The 21,816-nt window shown below is 43.9% G+C and overlaps 1 protein-coding gene across 1 annotated transcript; it reads left to right on the plus strand.

Moving 5' to 3' along the window:
* The first annotated feature begins 139 nt into the window (after nt 1-139).
* Nucleotides 140-15,548, plus strand: LOC136438302 (acid phosphatase type 7-like). The gene is made up of 10 exons (XM_066433063.1): nt 140-332; nt 6,061-6,218; nt 6,675-7,671; nt 8,240-8,319; nt 9,938-10,140; nt 10,773-10,848; nt 11,247-11,364; nt 12,148-12,345; nt 12,904-13,109; nt 13,809-15,548. The coding sequence occupies exons 2-10, from the start codon at nt 6,065-6,067 to the stop codon at nt 13,976-13,978; spliced, it is 2,202 nt and encodes a 733-aa protein (XP_066289160.1). The 5' UTR covers nt 140-332; nt 6,061-6,064; the 3' UTR covers nt 13,979-15,548.
* Nucleotides 15,549-21,816: the final 6,268 nt, after the last annotated feature.

Raw genomic sequence — 21,816 nt, forward strand, 5'->3', positions numbered from 1 at the left:
CAACCTTTAAATCTTCTTTTCCAAATAAATAAATAAAATACAGCCGTCTCAATAAAGAAGCGTGAGAGTCAATGAAATAAATGTTCGTCTACAAATAAGATTATTTGTGGAATGTTCACCTTGTCTGGAAAAGAGGTTTACCGGTTTGTGCTTTACCTTTGACCTTCACACCCGGAGTCACCGCAGGACGATCTTTTCCCGCCACGTACGCCAGGATTGTGCTAAGAAACAGAAACTCTGACGGGAGAAAGTTGTATTTTTATATCGGTTGTAATGATCAGCTGTCCAGGACACCGGTAAATGGCCAGTGAGGAAGTATGGTGACCTAACAGGTACAGGTGACACATAATGTTTGGTGTTCCACTGTTGTGGGAGGGGGGCGCATAATATTTACTTTTTTTAATCGCCATTTAGTGCAGGTGAGTCTTTCTTGCCAATTTCCCTTTGCACAAGGAGAAGACGAGGAAAGAAAGGCGCTACCTGTGGGATCATCGTCATCGAGTAGTCTCTATACATATTTATAATCTGCTGATGCAAAACAAGCCAGATTCGACAGGTACATGGAAGTTCACCCTGTTAAGTGTCCCACAGGGCACGGTACTGGGACCGAGCCTTTTCCTCACTTACATAAGCATATATACAAATGTAACTGCCTCCTCTGTCAGTACTGGACAACCAGTACGGAAGTGGTCGTCAGAACAGGAGCTCCAGTACTGATACTTTCTCAGTACTGGACTTCCTGTACTGGGCAGCTTCAGTACTGGGAACCCTCCTGTCAGGACTGGAAACCAAGTGCTGAGACTCTAACGAGCGTCTAACGTTATTTTCAGGGCTTCAGTCAACCTTAGTAAACTTAGAACTTTCACAGTAGACTAGATAACTTTTTAGATTCCCATGTATTTTGATGTAGTCCTTGTTTGTCTGCAATTAGCCTTTGGGCATGAACTTGCAATTATACTGTATATATTCCACTGTATATGTCACTTACATGTTAGTTAGGTTTATTTTAACGACCTGTATCTAGCCCCTCGGGGCACGAACATACAATAAAGGTCTTCATTCATTTCATTCATTATTATTAAAATGTACAGACAACTATTATGTATAAAATCCAAAACTGTCCAGTCGGTCCAAACAATGGATCATCCTTGCCAGTACTAATAGAACGTGAGTACAGGACGCCCAGTTCCGAAATAATTTGAGGTCTCGGCTTCCAGTACTGAAGAGTCACTATTTACTGGTAAATCCAGTACGGAACCCGTTACATCCGTAAATCGGCACTCGGTTATCCAGTGCTGAATGACCTCCGCACTGGGTAACCAGTACCGAATGACCGTTGACCTAGCCGGAACGCAAATCCGTACTGGAACCCGAGTACCGAGAGGAGTTCAGTTCTGGAACCCGAGTACCGAAACAAATTCAGTTCTGGACGTCCAGTGATGACGAAGCTTCAGTACTGGAATAAAGCCGTTCCGTACTGGAATTCTTGTACGGAACTTCCTTCCGTACTGGGGGCCGAGTATCGGCGGCATTTTCTCCACGGTTTCCGTACTGGGCGCCCAGTAAGGAGCCGGTTACATCTGTATATTTGCCTTACATAAACGATCTCCCGAAGCGGATCTCCTCCCCATCCCGACTATTTGCCGATGACACTGCTGTGTACCGGTTGATCGCCTGCCCTGCAGACCTAGTAAAGCTACAAGAGGACCTCAAGAAGCTGGAAGACTGGGAGCAGGAGTGGGACATGGCTTTCCATCCAGACAAGTGCATTCAGCTGCCCTTGACACGTGCTAGAAAGCCACTCAACGCGGACTCCAGCTACACCCTCCACGGTCACACCCTCAAGCGAGTGTCATCTGCTAAGTACCTTGGAGTTACTCTGCAGACAGACCTATCCTGGGGAACACACATTAACAACATATACTCCAAGGCCAACAGAACGCTGGGTTTCTTGAGGAGGAACCTGAAGGTGCTTTCCAGTAAGACCAAGGAACTGGCATACAAAGCCCTGGTTCGGCCAATTGTAGAGTACGCCTGCTGTGTCTGGGACCCCCACACCACCGGGAACACCAACAAGCTCGAAAAGATCCAGCGCAGAGCTGCACGGTTTGTCCTCAACCGTCACAGAAACACTTCCAGTGTTTCTGACATGCTCGACCAACTACAGTGGGTCCCTCTGCAAGACCGTCGCCGCTCCATCCGACTCGCCATGCTTTACAAGATCAAGCACGGCCTGGCATGTGTGAGATGCGACGCGCTGAAACCCCTGACTGACAGCAACAGGAGAAGACAGAGAGTTCACAGTCAACAGTTCCGACACTTCAACTGTCGTACAGACTACAGACTGTACTCTTTTTTCCCACGCACCGTCCGTGACTGGAATACATTGCCTGAAGCCACAGTCCAGTCCTCGTCCCTGGCCACCTTCGTCTCGAAGGTGTCCAGTTCTGCTTAGAACCTGACCCTTGACCCGTGACATGTCAGTGATGGCCGATATCCGGCCGATGGACATTATCAGAAGAAGAAGAAGAAGTACAACCACAGAGCTTTGGAACAGCCACACAAACCCACCATGACAGTTGAGGGAAAAGGAATTCAACAATGAAGAGCGGTCTAAACTGGAACAGTCCTACCTGACCGAAAATTCTACTCTACTCTACTCAACAGAGCTGTTGCAGGATATGGCTGTTGCATAAAACAAACACAAACAATCTGGCTGGCTTAAGTGTAATAAATGTATATGTCACAGTAGAGATGGCGATTCAGGACAATCAGCGATTGTCCTAGGATTGTCCTAGGACAGATCGCGATAGCCACTTGTCCTAGGACAATCGCCGATTCTTCTAGTAGAGATTGCGATCGCAATCTGTCCTAGGACAAACAGCTATTCTACTGACGAATTCTGCGATCGCGAACTGCCTTAAGGACAGATTGCGATCGCAATCTCTACTAGAATGTAGTAGAACCACCAATTGTCCTAGGATAGATCGCAATCGCAGTCTATGCTAGGACAATCGGAGATCGTGATCTGTCCTAGGACAATCGCTGATTGTCCTGAATCGCCATCTCTACTGTGACATATATATGGAGTGCAGTTCTGCCCCTAGGAGACAGGGGGCTCCTGCACACCACATAGGTAAAGTAATACAAGAACCTCCTTTGACAGAGGTCATTTTCCGAAAATAATTTCATCAGGTTGGTAGAATATAGGATATATAGGAAATTCTTTTTAAATGTAAAAAGAATCTCCTATATCCTAGAGGTCATATTGTCCGTGCAGTTCCCAGCTGTAAACAATAGGTGTCTTCAGTGCACAACTCCACTATGTTACCATAAATGTTGACATTTTGGTGGTGGTGTAATGTTCACGTTTTCTGTGGTTACCTCAGCTCTTCACCGAAAACTTATTCTAAAACCACCGTTAAAATGCTTGTCTTATCTGCCCATCTACCCCATTGTTTCAACAACAAACTTAAAACCATGGCGCACAAGGTTTTCCCTACCACAACATTAGATTACTGCAAACTTAATCAATTTAGGCATTTACAGCCAGTAGTTTTACGTTTCAGGGTATTGGGTATGCAAAATGATTATGAAGGATAGATTAAGAAAAATTTCCAAGAATTTGTTCTGTCCAAAAAGTTGTGAATGAGTAACAACATTCAAACTTATGGGAGCTGTATGACTATGAGCATGAAAAGTTACAGACCAAACCACCCCTGCACACCCTAAGTTCTGTCAAAAGCTAAAAGGCTGACTAAAAGAACAGATTGAGAGAAGCAGACTAATTAACCTGTGCCCACGATTCTACGTTGCATTGACATGTGTTTGGGCTGAGTGATACCTTCCAGTTCATAGTAATCATACATATGAAATTACTCTAAGTTTATATAAAAAAAGTCACACTGCTATAGCTATCAATTATTACTTACTTGTATGTGTAGTTTTACAAAGATGAGAATCTTAAGTTGCTATACTAGTTGCATGTACCAGTTATCTTTTATGCATAGGGAAGAGCTATATTAGTATCACATGATGGTGTTTAATGTAAAAACATCTGCATTTATTGCATGGATTGAAAGGTACAACATGTGAGTCATCTCTCGCACGGACAGAATTAGATTTGCTGGCAGTTTCCCACGTGGAGATTTATTCTAATGTAATTTTCTGTTTTCAGCCTGTAGACCCTTTCCCCAGTACCTGGCACACGTATCGGGTTACAGGTGGGGAGGGTCTCAAAACTTCAAATCAAAAGTGTTTGCATTTCTAAACAGTCACTGATTTTGGGTCTGCCACAAGTATCATGACTTGTCTATTATCAGTCACTGAAAATTTTCAAAATTCTAAATCCAAAATTCTTAGGGTAGTAATTAAATGGAACAAAAGTTTTAATATTTTAGCTTCTTAGACTTGAGTTGCATGCACACTGTCTTTTAACTTCAATTCAAGGGCTCTGCATGCTTTTTAAAATGTTTTGCTCCTTTTCTTCTTCTTCTCCAAACAAAAAAGGTTGATGACCTGGACCAGACAGTTGTCAGCATGTATGGTTACTGGCTACGTTGCAGACACCCTGTGGTGTTTGATTACATGTAAAAAGTTTCAGGACAGAGCTGAAGGGGCTTGTCACCCTATAATTATATGAATGTGTTTGAGTAGTGTAAGGCTAGACCATATAAAGGTAAACATATATGTTGTTTCTTGCTAGTTTTACAACATTTTGTTGTTTTCATTTCTGAGATTTTGTTAACCTGCAAGTCAAAGGTATATGACCATTCATTGAAAGATGCTTTTAATGTCAGTTTAACATCATGTTGAGTATCCAGGCAGCATTGTTGAATTAACTTTATCAATGATCAAATGAAAAATCAGGTATCACAGAACTTTTTAAATATTTTTTTAAATAATAATGACTCCTCATTAAAATGTTTGGCAGAGAAATTCAACATAAATTTTTTACAGAAGGTACACACTGTAGTTTAATAAAAATGTTCTTTTAGAAAGAACAAAGAACATCTCTGATGATCCCTTTGCTGCATAGTAGCAGTTTGTAGCGTTGTTTGTATGACACGAAGCACGTCTATCTGAGGAGGGTTGTTGGTGAGCTGAAGGTGTGTACTGTAGGGATCTTTACCTAGATGCCTAGGAGATTGCGTTTTTGATGTCACTTTGTTGTCACGTTGGCGATCAAAATGTCTCAAGAAGCCAAGGTTGGATTTTTACCATGATTGGTCTGTGCAACACGTAGGTCTGGTTATACGTTCTCCAGTGCCCCAGTTGTAGGTGCTGCTTAAGTTACATGTGCGGATGGAGGGATAGTTGTTTAACTTGTTTTACGTTTGAATTGCTATCATCCCTGTAAACATTCTACTGCCAACAACAACTGTGCTTTATGATTATGAACACGTGTGAATATATCTAAAGGCATGGTGGGTATACATGTAGTTTAGCTCGCTGTCAATACAGCATACGACCATGACATGTACATTAATGTATTCAGGGTAATCAGTCTGCTTCTCTGCCTCTAGTATTTATAGTCAGCTGCAGTTATATAACTTATAATATAAATAACATGTTTTTCAACTATGGTGTGGCTGCTAACTGAAAAGCACCTGACATGTCAGCTGAGTTTTCGGTGTATTGATTTTAAGAGAAAAGTTAACGTTGCTTGTAGATGTTGATGTTGTTTTTGAGTACAAAATGAAAGACATCTCTTTGACCCCCAATAGTCATTGAGGAAATTAAACATATCTGTTACCGTCAACTTTTCAACTTTAAGATCTAGTAAAAGCCAGTAAAGATGAAGCACACTTGTATATTACTCTGAAGTCTGATCACAAAGGAACAACTTTATAATTACTTTTCCCGCTTGCCATTTGAGAAGGCATGCTTCCCTTTATATTTGAGATCTTCTTTTTTGTCCTATCACTATTCTCATGTTTGTAAATTTTTTGCGTTTTAGCCTTGTTTGTGATATGATTTGAAAAAATTTTAAGTATTAGAATTTGAGTATTAACTGCAGGACCTGATGGTGATGTTAATGTTTTGCTTCTCCCTGTGCAGAAGGATGCGGACAGAGCTGGTACTCCTCTTCATCGCGTCTCACCTGACAGGTGTGCTGCCCACACCTGTGGACCTAACCAACCGGACTGACGTGGGGGGGTTGGTGCAGGACCAGCACATCGACCTAGACTGGCTGGGAACTCTGCTGAAGGGCTTTGGTAAGGGTTCTCGGTCCAGGAGAATAGGCCGGGTCGTGGTTCCAACCAGGCTGTAAGCTAGCAGGGTGCCTTCTGGATGCCCTACACTAAGAAAACAAAGAAGTCTAACACCATCCTTTTGTAGGGGACGCCCAGAGGACGCCCTGTTTCCCTGGTAACTACATACACATGTACAGTACACATGTGTTCCCTACACACACACTGCCACTGTTGTCTTTTCCTCATACCAGACATTTGGACCTCATGTAAATGATTGACAATTGCAAAGCTACATGTATCACTATCAGGTAAAAGTTAATTCATAGAGAATATTGGGGAACTCTAGTTCTGATTTGTACCACCCCCCACCCCCCCATTCAAATGTTGGGTGTTTTTTTATTGACACGTGTAATTAGAATAAAGGAGCCATTGTAGTAAAAATGTCAACTCCTTTTTTTGTGCCCTTGAAAATCCCAGGTCCTGTCCTTGTTCCACAGCCAACACCACTCAGAGAATCTCTGTTAGCTGATGACAGCCAATCAGAGAGCAGAGCTGATGCTGATGTTGGAGATGAGAGCCAATCAGAGAGCAGGGCTGATGCGGATGCTGGAGAGCTACCGGAAGAGGAGACCCACATCAGGAAACCTCTGTCTGTCGACTCAGATTTCCTGGAGGCTTTACTGTCAAGTGAAGATGAACACGCAACAGACGATGGTCGGAGCTCAGGTCCACTGAGCAGTGATATCAGCACCAGGGTAGAGGAAGAGCCGAGCGTTGGTGCCACCGAGAACTTTGCTGCGGAAATCGAGGGGTTGGTTGCACCCAGTCCCATTGTAGCCCATGTGAGCGGTGGAGAAAAGCTCCCACAAAGCGGACTGCAAAATTCTAGGACTGAAAATGCCAAAGAACTGTCCAGCACAACGGAGAGCTCCGGTGGAAAGATTCAGGAATCAGTTACGGCCACTCCTCCACAGAACAGACAACATTCTGCAGACAACAGTGACTTGGAAAATGAAGTTCCTGAAAGTTCAAATTCTGTAGACAGAAATGATGAAGATCCTGCCAAAGGAAATGCCGAAGAAGACAAAGACACTGAAAGTGACAATGCCATAGATGAAAGTGCTGAGGAGGAGCTTGGGACAGAAAGCCCTGTCATACCCAGCTGGTACAACAGTGAGGAGTATGGGGATGACCTTTACCCTTACACAGGCGAGGACCCCTGGGAGAGCTGGGGCTGGCCGGTGTTGCCCACGGAGGCGCCCGACACCACTCCCGAACAGATCCACATCTCGTGGGGCAACCTCTCCAGCCAGATGGTCGTCATGTGGTCCACAAAGTCTCATGGGACAGGAAGGGTGCAGTATGGGATAGCCCCGGGGAACTACAGCCAGGAGATGGCTGCTGAGTACAGCTACTTCTGGTACGGAAACAACGAGGGAATCAAGCACGTCTACAGGGCAGTTGTCACGGTAAGGTGGTCTTGTCGTTAGAGTCGTTGACTTATCTAAAGGTTTTGGGTTCGAAGCCCTAGCAGGCTACAATATTGTGCCCTTGTGCACCATAGACCTATTTCCTCACTTGACCAAAATGAATATCTAGCTTTGGTTATGGACGTCCACTTGGATGGGATGTTAAGTCTGAGATTCTGTGAATGAGGAGATTGCGTTAAAGATCCCACCACACTTATTGAAAAAACTAAGGGCCAAGGTGTTTCATTACAATGTAGTTCTCTAAATCATCATTTACATTGCATATTCTATATATTACATTATGTCACTGTACAGTATAGTAACAATATGGACTTCCGGACGCTGCTGTAAGCAATTGGAATGTGACTTTCCAAGATTTACATTGCAAGTTCAGAGTCAGAGTGACCAATACTTTTCTATAGCTGAATATTTCATCATAGAAATAAACTTTAAGATGTCATCTTTTAGAAGGAAGCAGGCTTTTTTCAGATGTGTCCCGTACATTTCTGTGTCTTTCAGTGCAAAGGTAATGTAAGACTTTCCTGTTGAATTGCAGGATCTCCTACCCAACAGAAGCTACTCCTACAAGGTGCTGAGTGGAGAAGAGGAGAGCCCGGGCTTCCAGTTCACAGCCAAGAGGGATGATGTGGTAGGTTTGCACGGGGGGGTTGGAAAGAAAACTGAAAGTAGTAGTTACTGTAACTGTTGTAGTAGTAGTATCCAGTATTAGATTATACTGCTGCAGGGTTCCCTGACGCAGGGGTAGGCAGCAGTCGGCCAGTCTTACATGTACAGTCAAACCTGTCTATAGCGGTCACTCAAGGGACTGGCCAAAACTGGCCGCTAAGGACAGGTGGCCGCTATGGAGAAAATGTCGATTAATTGACCACGAGTGACACATGTTTTCAGTACCCACTGAGATACATTTATTCACCGTACAGTACACATGTAAACAGGTAAGGCACATTTTAGAAGTTCGATTGTTGTTCTTTTACTCCTAGCTAGTTAAGAACAAAATACATGTTGCTCAGTTGTCACTTACTGTTTGTTTTCGACCGTTTTCAAACATAAAATCGTGGCGACAATTTTCCTTAGTCTCTTGTTGTGGCTTGTGTTGATCAGCATCTACCATTATGCTGATAGGTACTCAGAAGAAGGTCGTTCTTTTGAGGGCTTTTTGTCTTTTCAGAAAATTGCAACAGCCCAAATTTTACTACATAGTAATATTATTAACATTCATTTTGAGCCTTTTGGTTTAGTAATTATCATCAGTGATACTTTGCAGCAAAATAAATTTAGTATATTATACCTCCGTAACAGTGGTGTCTTCCGTTGACCTTAATGCTGCTACCTATCCAGTTTGTATCAGCGCCATTTTGAAAATTGCGCGAAACACGTTTTGAGCACAATTTGAATGAATTCCCGGTGAAAACGGAAATTGGACCGGCATTCAAACATTTCACGAACTTACTGCATCAGGTACATGTGTGGGCTGTATTTTCCAAAAAGCTGCCGTAATATTTGTCCAGTCGAAATGCACAGAAATGGTCAATTTTACCACGATGTACAAACGCAAGCCATGTGAAGAAAACTATAACTTGACTTCGCGTCAAATCATGGATTTTCTAACAAAGATAAAACATTCTGGTTTTCTTTATTATGATCCTATCCAGTTGAGTCCACATAAATTTGATAACTGCGTGAAAAAATGAAGATTTTGAACCCGGCGTGCGGTGGCGATGCGGCTTCTACCGGCGCGCCGTGACCGTTATCGGCAGTGTTACTGTACTCGCGGGACCGAAAATCGTCTGGCCGCGACCGCGTTGGACAGGTGGCCGCTATAGCCGAATTCTTAATGCTTATGTCAATGGAAAAAATCGACAAAAAGTGACCACTATGGGAAGGTGGCCGCTATGCAAAGGTGACCGCTAATACAGGTTTGACTGTATTTTATTTTAACACCTCTTATTCCATTTTATCAAATTGCAACAGACAATACTAGACAACCCAGGCAGCAATTGAAATACCTCTTAGATCTTGATTCAGTCTTAATTTACAGAATTTGAAAGCTAACCCGGCTTCACTGATTGTAACTAGGAGATCTAGAAGTAGAACAGTTGCTATTCACAGATACTGTATATACACTGGTTCAAGAGATTATCTTGTGCTCGAAGCCAATGAAAAATCTAATGCCAAGTTTTATTTAAAGCTTTGGAATGGAGTTCAAGGTTAATGTCTTTTTTATGAAATCCAGTTCCAGTTCTTGGTAAGAAAGACTGAAAAAAATCTTCACCATGAATGCACACTTCCCTCCCCAGGACTGGTCGCCTGCGCTGCTGGTGTACGGAGACATGGGCCGCGTGGGCGGGGCGCCCAGTCTGGCCCGGCTGACCCGGGAGGCCGAGACGGGAACGTACGCGGCCGTGCTGCACGTGGGGGACTTCGCGTACGACCTGCACACCCAGGGCGGAAAGGTGCGGTCGGCTTAGCCTTGATCTCCAAGCAGATGTAAGGGTGGGAGATGGTAATGTTTGTGGTGGCTTGAAGTTCACTGAGAAATGGTCACCGCGAAAATCGCGAACGTAAGCCACCAGGAACATTTCTGCATTTACAGTATATGACAGCTGCTGGGATGGGTAGCTGTCATACAGGTCAGAAACATTACGATCTTCCACCCAAACATCTACTTGGAGATTAACATGTATCTCTCTCATTGTAGATCACTTTCTCCCACAGACTGTGAAAAGGGATGGCTGAGGTTTTCAAGCAGAAACAAGGAACAGTACAACCAAGGCATTTGCCAGCATCTGGCGTGCCACCATTTTATGTAATATGTTTTATCTACGTAGCATGTGTACAACAAAAAGGAAACAACATTCATAATCTTCACAATCTTCTTACTTCTACCCTTGATATTTCTGACTTAGGGAGAACAGATACTGCTTCAGTCCTGCTTATGTAACATGTAACCTTACAGTGGCCTTCAGGTCCTGTTACATGGTGACAATTGAGTAAGAAAACCACCGCAGGAATATAGTTCTGAGCTTGAGTGTATTGATTTTACTTGTGGTTTGTACTAATAATGTTTTGTACTGTGTATTCCCAGTACGGCGATGACTTCATGAACAGGATCCAGGACATAGCCACCAAGCTGCCCTACATGACCTGCCCGGGAAACCATGGTAACCGCTGTGTTTATGGTGTCATGGGTGATTACAGTGGCTGAAACTAATTGTATAAACAATTTATTGGTAGCCAATCAGCTATCTCAGTTTGCTTAAGGTGTTTATAATGATAACTTTATTGCAAAATCATGCCAGAGTGCTAATTGCCATTAGAGCAGTGCAAAACAGTTGTATATACAACGTGTGTGTATACTTAACAGAGAACCAAATTAACTACGTATGTTAATGAATTAAGAGCAAAATGACAACTATTCTTTTTATACTTTTAGCTATTTGAGGGGTAACTGACTTCTTTTCTCACTGCAGTGTAAGAAAAATCTAAAAGTTACAGATTTCCTTGTCTTGCTAACTCCTGTTGATGACCATTGACCCGTTCTCCCGTCCCCTCCCCCCAGAAATTGAGTTTGACTTCAACCCTTACCTGACCCGCTTCTCCATGCCCCAGTCCCCCTGGCCCGGGAACATGGATAAGATGTGGTACAGCTTCGACCTGGGGCGGGCTCACTTCATCAGGTAAATGTCAATATCTTAGATCTTTCGCCATTTTACTTAGGCATGTGCACTGGGCCCCCAGGGCCGCTGGGATGGTTCTGAGGTGTGCAGGATCAGGGGGAACACACGCTGTTCAATTGTACGTGTTGTGTGCGTGTCAGTCTGCGAGTCCCTAGTAAGATGGATTGGAATCATCAACAATAAACACACATCAGGCCTCACAAATACAGTTTTGTAGATCTCATCTCAAATCTGATGCATAAGAGTGACAACATCAGTGTTGCTTGCTGTGGACGTACATGTACCATGACGTTGTCATGATTTTAGCATCATTATACAATTACAGCATGTTTTCCTACTTCTATGAAGACTAAGCTTCAAAAGTGACAAACTGACAGGATGGTCAATCAGTGGATTATAATATAAAATTCTTGTTTACACAACAACAGACAATTTTCTTACCAACTTACGTATTGGAGATTTTTTAATCAAAGTAGTCAAAATCAAAGATAGTGCTTCTAAATTCCCCGAAGGTACAATTATGTAATATATTTGTTTCGTTTTTCCATTTTCTTCATTTGTTGCAGTTACTCCTCAGAAGTGTACTATTTTGTTTTCCTGGAAGTGTACTATTGTTTCCTGGAAGTGTACTATTTTTTCCTGAAAGTGTACAATTTTTTCCTGAAAGTGTTTTTTTTTTTTCCTGGAAGTGTACTATTTTTTCCTGGAAGTGTACTATTTTTTCCTGGAAGTGTACTATTTTTTCCTGGAAGTGTACTACTATTGTTTCCTTGTTTGTTCCAGTTACTCCTCAGAAGTGTACTTCACCAGCAGCCCAGAGGAGGAGCAGTACAGATGGCTGCTGCAGGACCTGACGGAGGCTAACAGCGCCGAGAATCGAACCCTGCACCCCTGGATCATCGCCTTCGGACACAGGCCCATGTACTGCTCTAATGTGGACGGGGACGACTGTACCACTGCAAAAAGTAGAGTCAGAGCTGGGTAGGTGGAACATTTTTTGTGCGGACTTATTTGTTATTCTGCTGGATACGATTTTGTGGTGATTTTGGTAGGAGGCATTTGAACATTGCAATGAGACAACTGCTGCACTACATGTAGAATACATCATTTTGGAATATCATTGATCTCGGCACTTTTCTTCTGATTGTGATAATAGCCTTTTCAAAGCCTTGTTGAAGATAGTTGCTCCTGCATACATGTATGTGTACATGTACACGTTTGTAACCTTAGCATTTCCCTTGAGAATGTCTCAGAAGCTTCATTTTATATACACTTAATTTGTCTTGTCTCTCTGCCTTTTTTCTGTGTTACCCTATAAAAGTAACAATAAGAAAAGAAGCAGTGTGGTGATGTTTGCTATGCATTCACCTTTTGCTATATTGACTGTACGTATATTGAACCATGTTTTGTGTTGTTTCCAGTCTGGAGGACCTGTTCTACCAGCAGGGTGCTGATGTTTGCTATGTTTTCACGTTTAAGTCATTTATATATTGAGTAATTGACTGAGATCATATTGACCATGTTTTATACTGTTCCCAGTCTGGAGGACCTGTTCTACCAGCAGGGTGTCGACATCATCATCGAGGCCCACGAGCACAGCTACGAGCGACTGTGGCCGGTCTACAACTACACGCTGGTGGGCACGGACTACCGCGACCCCCGCGCGCCCGTGCACATCATCAGCGGCGCCGCCGGGTGCAACGAGTTCGACGGGGTCTGCATAAACCCCATGATGGGCCCCAAAGGTGGGCATTAGGGCTCAGGCCACACCAATTTGATTCGTTGTTTCTCAGATTTTTAGAAATACAGCAAAATGTATGCTTAATCGGAAAAACATAATGAAAACAAAACTTGATGGCCAGGATTATGCCTTGGTGCACTCAGTTTTATGGAGTGAATACAGTCATGTTAGAGAACTTCAGGTTTACCTCCCTGCCCTCTGCTTCTATGATGTCCACTCCCGCTTGCTATATTTTTATGTTGAAATGTCCAAGCACCAAGGAGATCATATTGGTGTGGCCTTAGCCTTCACCAGTTTCTTACTTGCTTCTTAGGCATTTTCAAGTGAAAGGTTTCTAAGGAATCAGAAAATACGCCTGGGGGCAAACTAACTAAATTCAGGAACTAACAAATTGAATTGGTCTGGTTTTGATGGGTATTCTAGCACTGTATGCCTTGTCTTTGCTTAGCATGTATTTACTTTCCATTGTAAACATTAGTCATAAATCTACATTGACATTGCACCAATTTTACATTCACTGTATTTTGTTGACATGTTGTCTTGATATCAGCCACAAGTTTGCATTGCAAGACATTGGCAAGTCTGTGTTTGCCATGCTTTGACCATGCATCAACATGGAAGGTATTTGCTTTTCGTAGTGAGTGTATCGAACATGATATCTCACATATTGATGTTTTTCAATGACGGCGTGATCCCATTCCAGGTCCGTGGTCTGCGTTCCGCGCGTGGATCCCGGGAATGTACGGTTACGGGCGTCTCCGCGTGCACAACTCCACACACGTCCACTGGGAGCAGGTCCTGGCCGTCAACGGTCAGGTCATCGACTCCGCGTGGATCGTGCAGCACCACCATCGCCCGTTTGGGGAGGAATGAGCAAAAATGGAGAGTTTTGCAAAATTGGACCCAAACTGGGGACAAATGCTACATGTAGGAATAAATCAACAAAAATGAGCAAATTGTAAAAAAATCATGGAAAAGATATGCAACACATACTTAGTTTGACTCTTCCTCGCTTCTCATTTTTGTTTTTTTATTTTAACAGGGATTGCCCATCTCAGTGGCATAGCCTTGCTTTACAGTGGAACCCTGGCATTATCATCAGTTTTGTGAGAAATATGACAATTGACAAAAATTTCCCCAACTCTTCTCGAGTTTGCTGACTTATAAGTTCCCCCATGCACAGTACCACTGACTTTATGTCATCATCTGAAATGATAAATGTGATCCCTCACAACAAGCCAGAGCGAGGTTTGAACCTCCAAAGGTTTGAAATGAGAAACAGCGGCATCTTTTTTGACTTACACGTCAGGGAGGTGCCAACATGGGGAAATGTTTAATTCATGTTGCAATTCCAGGTACAAAACGACCACCACAAAAGCGTAGAAACTAGAAGCTGAAGTCCAGTATTGTGCCTTGGAGCCTTCTATTGGCCCTCTGATACTCAGATATGTCATGTCCTAATGAGGAGAGTGAATGAAGAGAGACCCTACACTGTCATCGTATATTTATATAAGCTGTTCGTAGCAAAGTTCAAACGAGTTACCCACCTAGTACATAGATAAGTTTTCTGATGATGTATGTAAGATCAGCCACTTGCTATATGTATTGGATAGCTTTCAAGTGATTATATTTTTGTCTTGGAGTCATCCTATATTGTTTTATAGTACATTGTAATACATTTTTGGCAATCTCAAACTGTTTTTTGCAGGCTTCTCACCAGATTACAGTACATTGGAAAACGGGTAGATAAATAGACATAATAAGAAATGGAGCTAGTTGTAAGATGTTGATTGCTGTGGGTATGTTATTTTTTGGGAGGAAAAAAGGACCTATTTTTGAAGCAGAGCAAAGAGTATTTGAGAAAGAGAAGAGTTAACACTCTAAATCATAATTATATTCCAAGCTTACAAAGCAGAATCTCTTTGCTACAGTGATTTGAGACGGACGCATGTAGCCTTGATGCCCTGACCTTCTTAACACACCTTGATTTGTCTGGTTGAATTTTGTCCACCCAGTCTAATATATGCAGGCATTCTTCCATGTCAAGGACAGGGAACTTTGGCAAGGCTACGAAAAAAGCAAATCAAGGACTAGCAAACGTGTGAATTCAAGATCTCTTGAAAAATATCAACTATGTTTGTGTTCATGTAATAGCAAGGTTTTCTCAGGTGTTGCTTTTCTACACATACCTCCAACGGTGCAATATGTCAGCCAGTCTGTTACTTATGTTATTTCATGGAGGAAGGCTGCATGTAGAAGGTGGTTTAGATGGGAAATGCATCACATTTGCTATTTAGTCAGGTGTTTTGAAGCATCTAGATTGTACATCTGTAAAATCATGAGATATCATAATTATGCAACATACAATGCACATGTAGGACTATGCATTTCAATGGCTGTTCAATTCATAACTTCATGCGAAGAATTTATTTCCAAAGTTTGACAGGTCGCCAGTTTTCAATTGTGTTCTTTGTTCTTGAATTGCTAGTGTTGATTAACCACACTGAGAGTGTTTGTGTGTGACTGCCATGTACGTGTCTGTGTTCGTGTGAGTGGGGCTATTAAGGCTGTTGAAGGAATCAGTGCGATTTGTTTTCAGATCAGCATTTCATGAAGAACTCTTGTGGCATTTTAGTAAGTATGGTTGTTCGATTATCAACAACCTTTGTTCAGACCCCCCCCGTGCGATTGTGTCGGCTTTTTGAATATAAGTATGTAATTTCTCGACTGCTGACAGCTCAAGCCCATAGCACGTTTTTCCCTCGCATGTTTGTTCCAAATAAGGAATAAAACATCACAGCAACACAGAGTGCAATTAGAGTATCACAAATAGAACGTAAAGCATGTGAAAATTACCTTGCTGTTTTTCAGGGTTACCCTAGGTAAGGCCCCTGTCACATGTGGCATCCATGTACGACGCGTGTCTACGACAGCTCATTCAGGACATTGAATTGATTCTTGGGACAGTTCTGGATGTGTCGTACGACATGTCGGGAACGATCCATGTCGAACGGCTGTCTTAGGGCCCTGTCACACTTGTGCGTATATTCAAGTGCGCGTGAGTTGCGCATTAATATCTTTTTTTTGGTTTAAGTAAGGTTTGCCGGGAAAAAAGATGTTTTCTACTTTGACCCACCGTTGTGCAGCCTAGTGATCGAACCTAAGAAATCACTTATTCGGCTGCAAACTTAACCGAAACCAAAAACATGTTAATACGCAACTTATGCGGACTTGTCTATGCACACAAGTGTGACAGGGGCTTTAGACTTGCTGAAAACCCTGCGACAACAGCTGAACGGCAGTGACGTAACCGTTAGCTGGTCCGAGCGTCCCTGATCTGGCCACAGGGGAGTCGGGATTGGGGCTTTGACATTTTTGACGACATAAAACCAAAATGTCGATTATTGCAGCAATAATGTCAGAGGCTTAAACGTAGTGTGGATGAGGTTTTTAACAAAAGGGCCGGCCCCATATACATGTAGTTATTGTTGTTTGCAAATACAATTAATTAATGATCAATTAATTAAAGACATTTCTCTTGTGAGAAACAGTAGCCATGATGGGTTGATGAAGGTTAGACATCTCAGTAAACATCTGAACTCTGCAGTTGGGTAGAATACGGGGGTCACTTGCGGGCATTCCGAGCGACATCGCCCCTGAACTCTGAACGGACGCGTCCGCAAGTAACCCGTATGTTTCAAAGTATCCATGGTCATGAGTTTCTTTGTTCCATAACCGGTAAAACCGCCTTAAGTCATAACACGTCATATTTGTACATGTAGTACAAGCCGCGTATTGAAAACCACACTATCGGAAGGATCCTCACTCTTATTGATAAGTGTGGTGGGTTCTTTAACGTGCTTTACATGTAGGTGTGACACTCCTCAAACACGCGTACGTACACAGCTTTACGGCCCATGTCAGAGGACGTCCCTAACCGAAGCTCGGTACTCGATGCCCACCTAATTTGTATGAGAAAACATGTGTTAAGCGCCATTCCCAAACACACTACATCGGGACCTGCAAGAAATTAAAACCCAGGACCTCTGGAGTCAACAACCCCATCCACAAGACCACCGTTACCACACACTGCAGTCTACCTTTCAACCCGACCAATATTTGATCATGTAACCACCAAGCGAACGAAGGACATCAATGCCTTAAGGGCCTTCCTGCGCTTAAGTACTGGACCGGGAGCCCATAGTGCACCGAGTAGGGTACCGACAAAATGTACATGGCTTTTTGAATGCCAGAATTCTCTCTACAGCCCATTAAATACCAATTGGAAATATTGAGCTTTCAAGATAGCTTCGTTGTTTTAGATTTAAAAAAGGGAAGAAATTCAACATCTCAATATGTGATAGGCAGGGGCGTCTCCGGTGTCCTTGATTTGAAGCGTGCGTTTTGCCAGCGGGTGCGGAAATTTTGCCCTTCAGTATGAGACATTTTTGGTGCGTCGTATTGTTGAACGGTTAAATGCACTGATCACTAAAGTTTGGAAAAACTTTGAAATTTTGCTGGAAATATCAACTTAAATCTACATTAATATTGCTTTCGATGTTTTATAATGACAATGTGAAGGGAAGGTTGCTCCTTCAACAACTGACAACGGATGTTACTGTGCGATGATTTAAGAAAAATCTTTAAGTTCTGTCTTACGAGGCAGGTACGGTGCACGTACGTGAGATCCTCTAATCTGTATAAAGACGTCACTGGACACTTAATATAACATTCGTCCTAGTTTGACTCGAGCTCTATATAAGACACTTCCAGGAAAATTAGTCTGGTGATGACGTGAGGCCTAGTTTTCCCGCCCCCTTAAGGCCTGACCACGTCGTCTCCTGTTGGCTATATAGGTACATGAATAAGTTCATCAGTGAGGGTTGCTACATAGATACGTTACCTCCTTACTCAGTACAGTCAGCGCAGCGTGCCGCATGCAGCCCTCCGCCGGTACAGCCATGTCGGCCGCCGGACGTGCGGCGAGGCCCCCCGGCTCGGCCGGACCGCCTGGGCACGATCACGCGCGGAGTTCGCGCTATGATTACGAGAACTTCAGCCAGTTCCGGGGGCGCCGCAACGCCGTGAACGAGCCGATCTTCGCCGCCGTCCCCCCGCGGAGGAAGCCGGGCCTGGCCCCGAGCCGGCGCAGCGGCGGCCCGGCGCCGGAGAGAGTCGAACGGGGCAGACTGTCCGAGATCAGGGACTCCGACCCAGGTAAGGTAGTCCGATGACTCTTAATGCAAAACACCTGAATCTTTAGTTTTGTAAGTGTAGGCCGAAAAATCTTAACTCTTTATGAGGTTCGTCGCATGTGTCGTCCACTTTTGTCGTCGAAGGATTTTGTGATTTAGTTCGTTGTGATTTTGTATATTTGCTTAATTTTACACAAGACACCTACGGCCATCCCATGAATGGCTTCAATCTACTGTCGTAAGTTTAAACATGTCGCACGACGACTCTGACCAGAATAGTGCTCTAGCTAAGAAGTTATCTAACTGGGCTGCGCCTGATTGCGAAAAACATTCGCAAAGTGGCTTAAACCTGCGTCAGACGGCACCAATTTGTCGCCTGATATTGCACTTTTCTTTTGAATAGAAAAGAAGAATTGGCAGAATGACGCAAATGAGCGCAAAATGACGGAAAGCAGCGCAATTACTGTAAATCTCTTTTTGATGAATTTTGATAATTATGTTTTGGTTTGTAAGCCAGTGGCCACTGGGATTTCGAATAAGTTATCTTGTATCTAATTTGGATCCAAAACAGAATGTGACATTCGGGAGCGGCCATTTTGTTTGTAGAAGTCACTTCTTTTTGCGTCGCACGTCAGTGAAAGGACGCATTAGTCAAACGAATTATTATCTATCTTAACTATGGTAGGATTGTGTCCCACATTAAGAGCTACGACGAAAAGTGGACATAACTTCCTAACGTCTTGCACGTGTTTCAATGATGTAAACTTGCATATGTAACAAAAAAGACCATCCTAAAAGCAAGAAGCTTTGTATGTGTGCATATGCGTGCGTGTGCTAGCATCGATATCTATATTTTGTACACGCACAATGTGCGATCAGAACCGAGGATTGATGCGCTCAAAAATTCGGATTTTTCGAGAATGGAACTCGTTGTCATCGAGTACAGTACGAGCACCGTCACGACATAGCTTTAAAAACGGCTGCAGTCAGATGTGCAAAGGTTAGGTGTGACAGGCCGATCAGTGTAATATAACCAGCTGCTGCCACGCCGCGTGCCTGCGAATGGCGGTTATACCGGCTATAAAGATACATGCTTGTGCATATATGTATACATCTATCTATATGAACTTTGCCAGCTGTATTTCTCACTCGGGTGTGATCTGTTCCTTACACCAGTGTACAGCTCCATACCCGACACGGGTCTGTACAGTTCCAGTGGCGTCCGCAAGACGGCGCGCCGTGACAGCCTGGGGCTGTACAAGAACCAGCTGTACGCCGGCTCCGCGCTGCCCGAGTGCCGCCTGCACCTGGGAGAGGAGCCCCGCGACACCGACACAGACACAGGTGAGGCAGGAAGTAGTCAGCGAAAGGGAAGGATGATTCCTGGTGTGAATACTGCATACGCACGTTTCCAACTCTTAACCCTTAAGCTGCCAGTCCCGGTTTAAACAGGGATACAGAAACATGCCTTATGTGGTGCACCCGGTTATAACCGGAATAGGGTATTCCCCAGAAGAAAACTGTAGCTTTGCATGTGTGTAGCACTCGAAGCCCGGAAGTTAGGGCCGCCGGCTGTTTCGCGGGTTTCGTGAGGGAGGTCAGGGGTCAAACATTTTTGATTTTTATTTGCCTAAAAAACCTGGTTTGATGCGCTTATCCAAGGAGGTTTACTTTATCTTTTTTAACCTCCTTGGTTTATGGATGGCTGTAGTCTTAACGATAATATTTCCATTTCAGCCATAACGTATTTTAGGAAAGAGATGTCACCGACAGTCGGCGGTTAAAAGGAATGTCAAATGCAATCCGCGTCTTACTTTTCCAAATTGAGTGAAAGGGGCCAGTATAATGTTTCATTATGCCTTTATTAAGCTACTTTCCTTTGTTTATAGGGACTGTTATTAATAGAGACATTTTTGTTTTAAAGGACCAGAGCCGGAGGACGCTAAGACACCTCCCCACCACCCGACTCCCCACCCCCCGGCTCCCCAGCCCCCGGGGCCCCACCCCCCTGCGCCCCGGGGATGGATGGCGCCCCGCACCTTCTGGCTGGGTCAGCTGACGGTGGGCGCCGTGGTCCTGATGCTGTTCATTCCTCTTCTCGTCACTATGGCAACGCGCGGGAGTTGTCAGGTAGGACCTTGAATGCTTGTTGTAACTTTCGGCAGGCTACATGTTAACATTTGTACAGATGAATAAGATGAATCTGAATCTGACTTTGCCGTTCTACGCCGTAAGACTTGAGTGAATCGGCTTCGTTTTGCTCATGTTTTCGTACCAGTTACAAAAAATGTAAAGCGGCACCTTTCTCCTCATTCAGGCCTGCGAAACGAAGGAATTGCGCGATCAGCTGCAGTTCCTGCAGGGTCAGGTAGGGGACGTTGCGACCATGGTACTCAACATGCAGAGGGTGAGACCTCACACTACTTTCACATGTTGAAATAGCTTCTATGTTGCTTTCCCTTTTACATTTTATATTTCGTACAGTATAGTGTATCGGTGCATGTTACAGGTGAACTTCTACCAACCCAGGGTGTATTAGTGCATGCCATATGTGAAATTTGACAACCATGCTGTAGTTGCACATTATGAAACCACGACTTGTAAGATGTATTCATCTTGAGAAGTCCACAACATGCTGAAACTGTCCTCTCAGCTAACGCGACGTTATTGAATGAATGGAGACCTTTATCTTGCACAATATACATACACCCACTGGGTTAAGTAAAGGTCACAGCAAAAAAGAATAGTACACAGATATATCTATACATTCATGCGGACACGCGGAACGTAAATCTCTTTTTCAGGTGAAGTACGGTAAGCCGGAGGCGCCACCTTCCCTGAAGCCTGCCGAATCCCGGCGCGGCCCAGACGGGGTGACCGCGAAGGACGCAGCCGCGACCCGCCGGGCGGGGCCAGCCGCACCGACAGGGGGACGGCCGCGGCTCCAGCCCGAGGTCATTTCAGATCAGGACAGGGTCCACAAGGTAAATCTCACTCTTCCTTAGCCTGGCACCGGCCCATCGTGAGTGTCCCAGATCTCCTCGGTACTGGGAGTGTTTCCCGTCCGCCCAGATCAGTGAGAACATTTGGTGAAGTTTTTGCGACACTGTACCGGGCCCTATATGGCCTCCGTCGGTCAGTATTGACCATGGTAAAATCCTAATTCACAACAGCCCTACAGCATCAACTATGGCTAAACAGCCCTATACGAGTCATTGTACCGGGCCCTGGATCTAGGTTACCAGGCTAGCTGTTCTTACATGATGTTTGGGCTGCAGTACGTTCAGTAGAATCCCCCCCCCCCCCCACACACGCATATATCGTAATTAGTACATCCTCTCGACTTATCTTCCACTATACTACTCCACATCTGTACAGCAGCGTGTTAAGTGCTCAAAGCCTGCTGTTCATCATGAATATCTATAATCATCTCCATGAAAAATGGAGATATTGTTTTGGGTGTGTCTGTGTGGGTGTCTGTTTGTTTATATTTTCGGATTGTTGCAGTCAGCATAA

Source organism: Branchiostoma lanceolatum, chromosome 7 (genome assembly GCF_035083965.1).
Source record: "Branchiostoma lanceolatum isolate klBraLanc5 chromosome 7, klBraLanc5.hap2, whole genome shotgun sequence".
Taxonomy (NCBI): domain Eukaryota; kingdom Metazoa; phylum Chordata; class Leptocardii; order Amphioxiformes; family Branchiostomatidae; genus Branchiostoma; species Branchiostoma lanceolatum.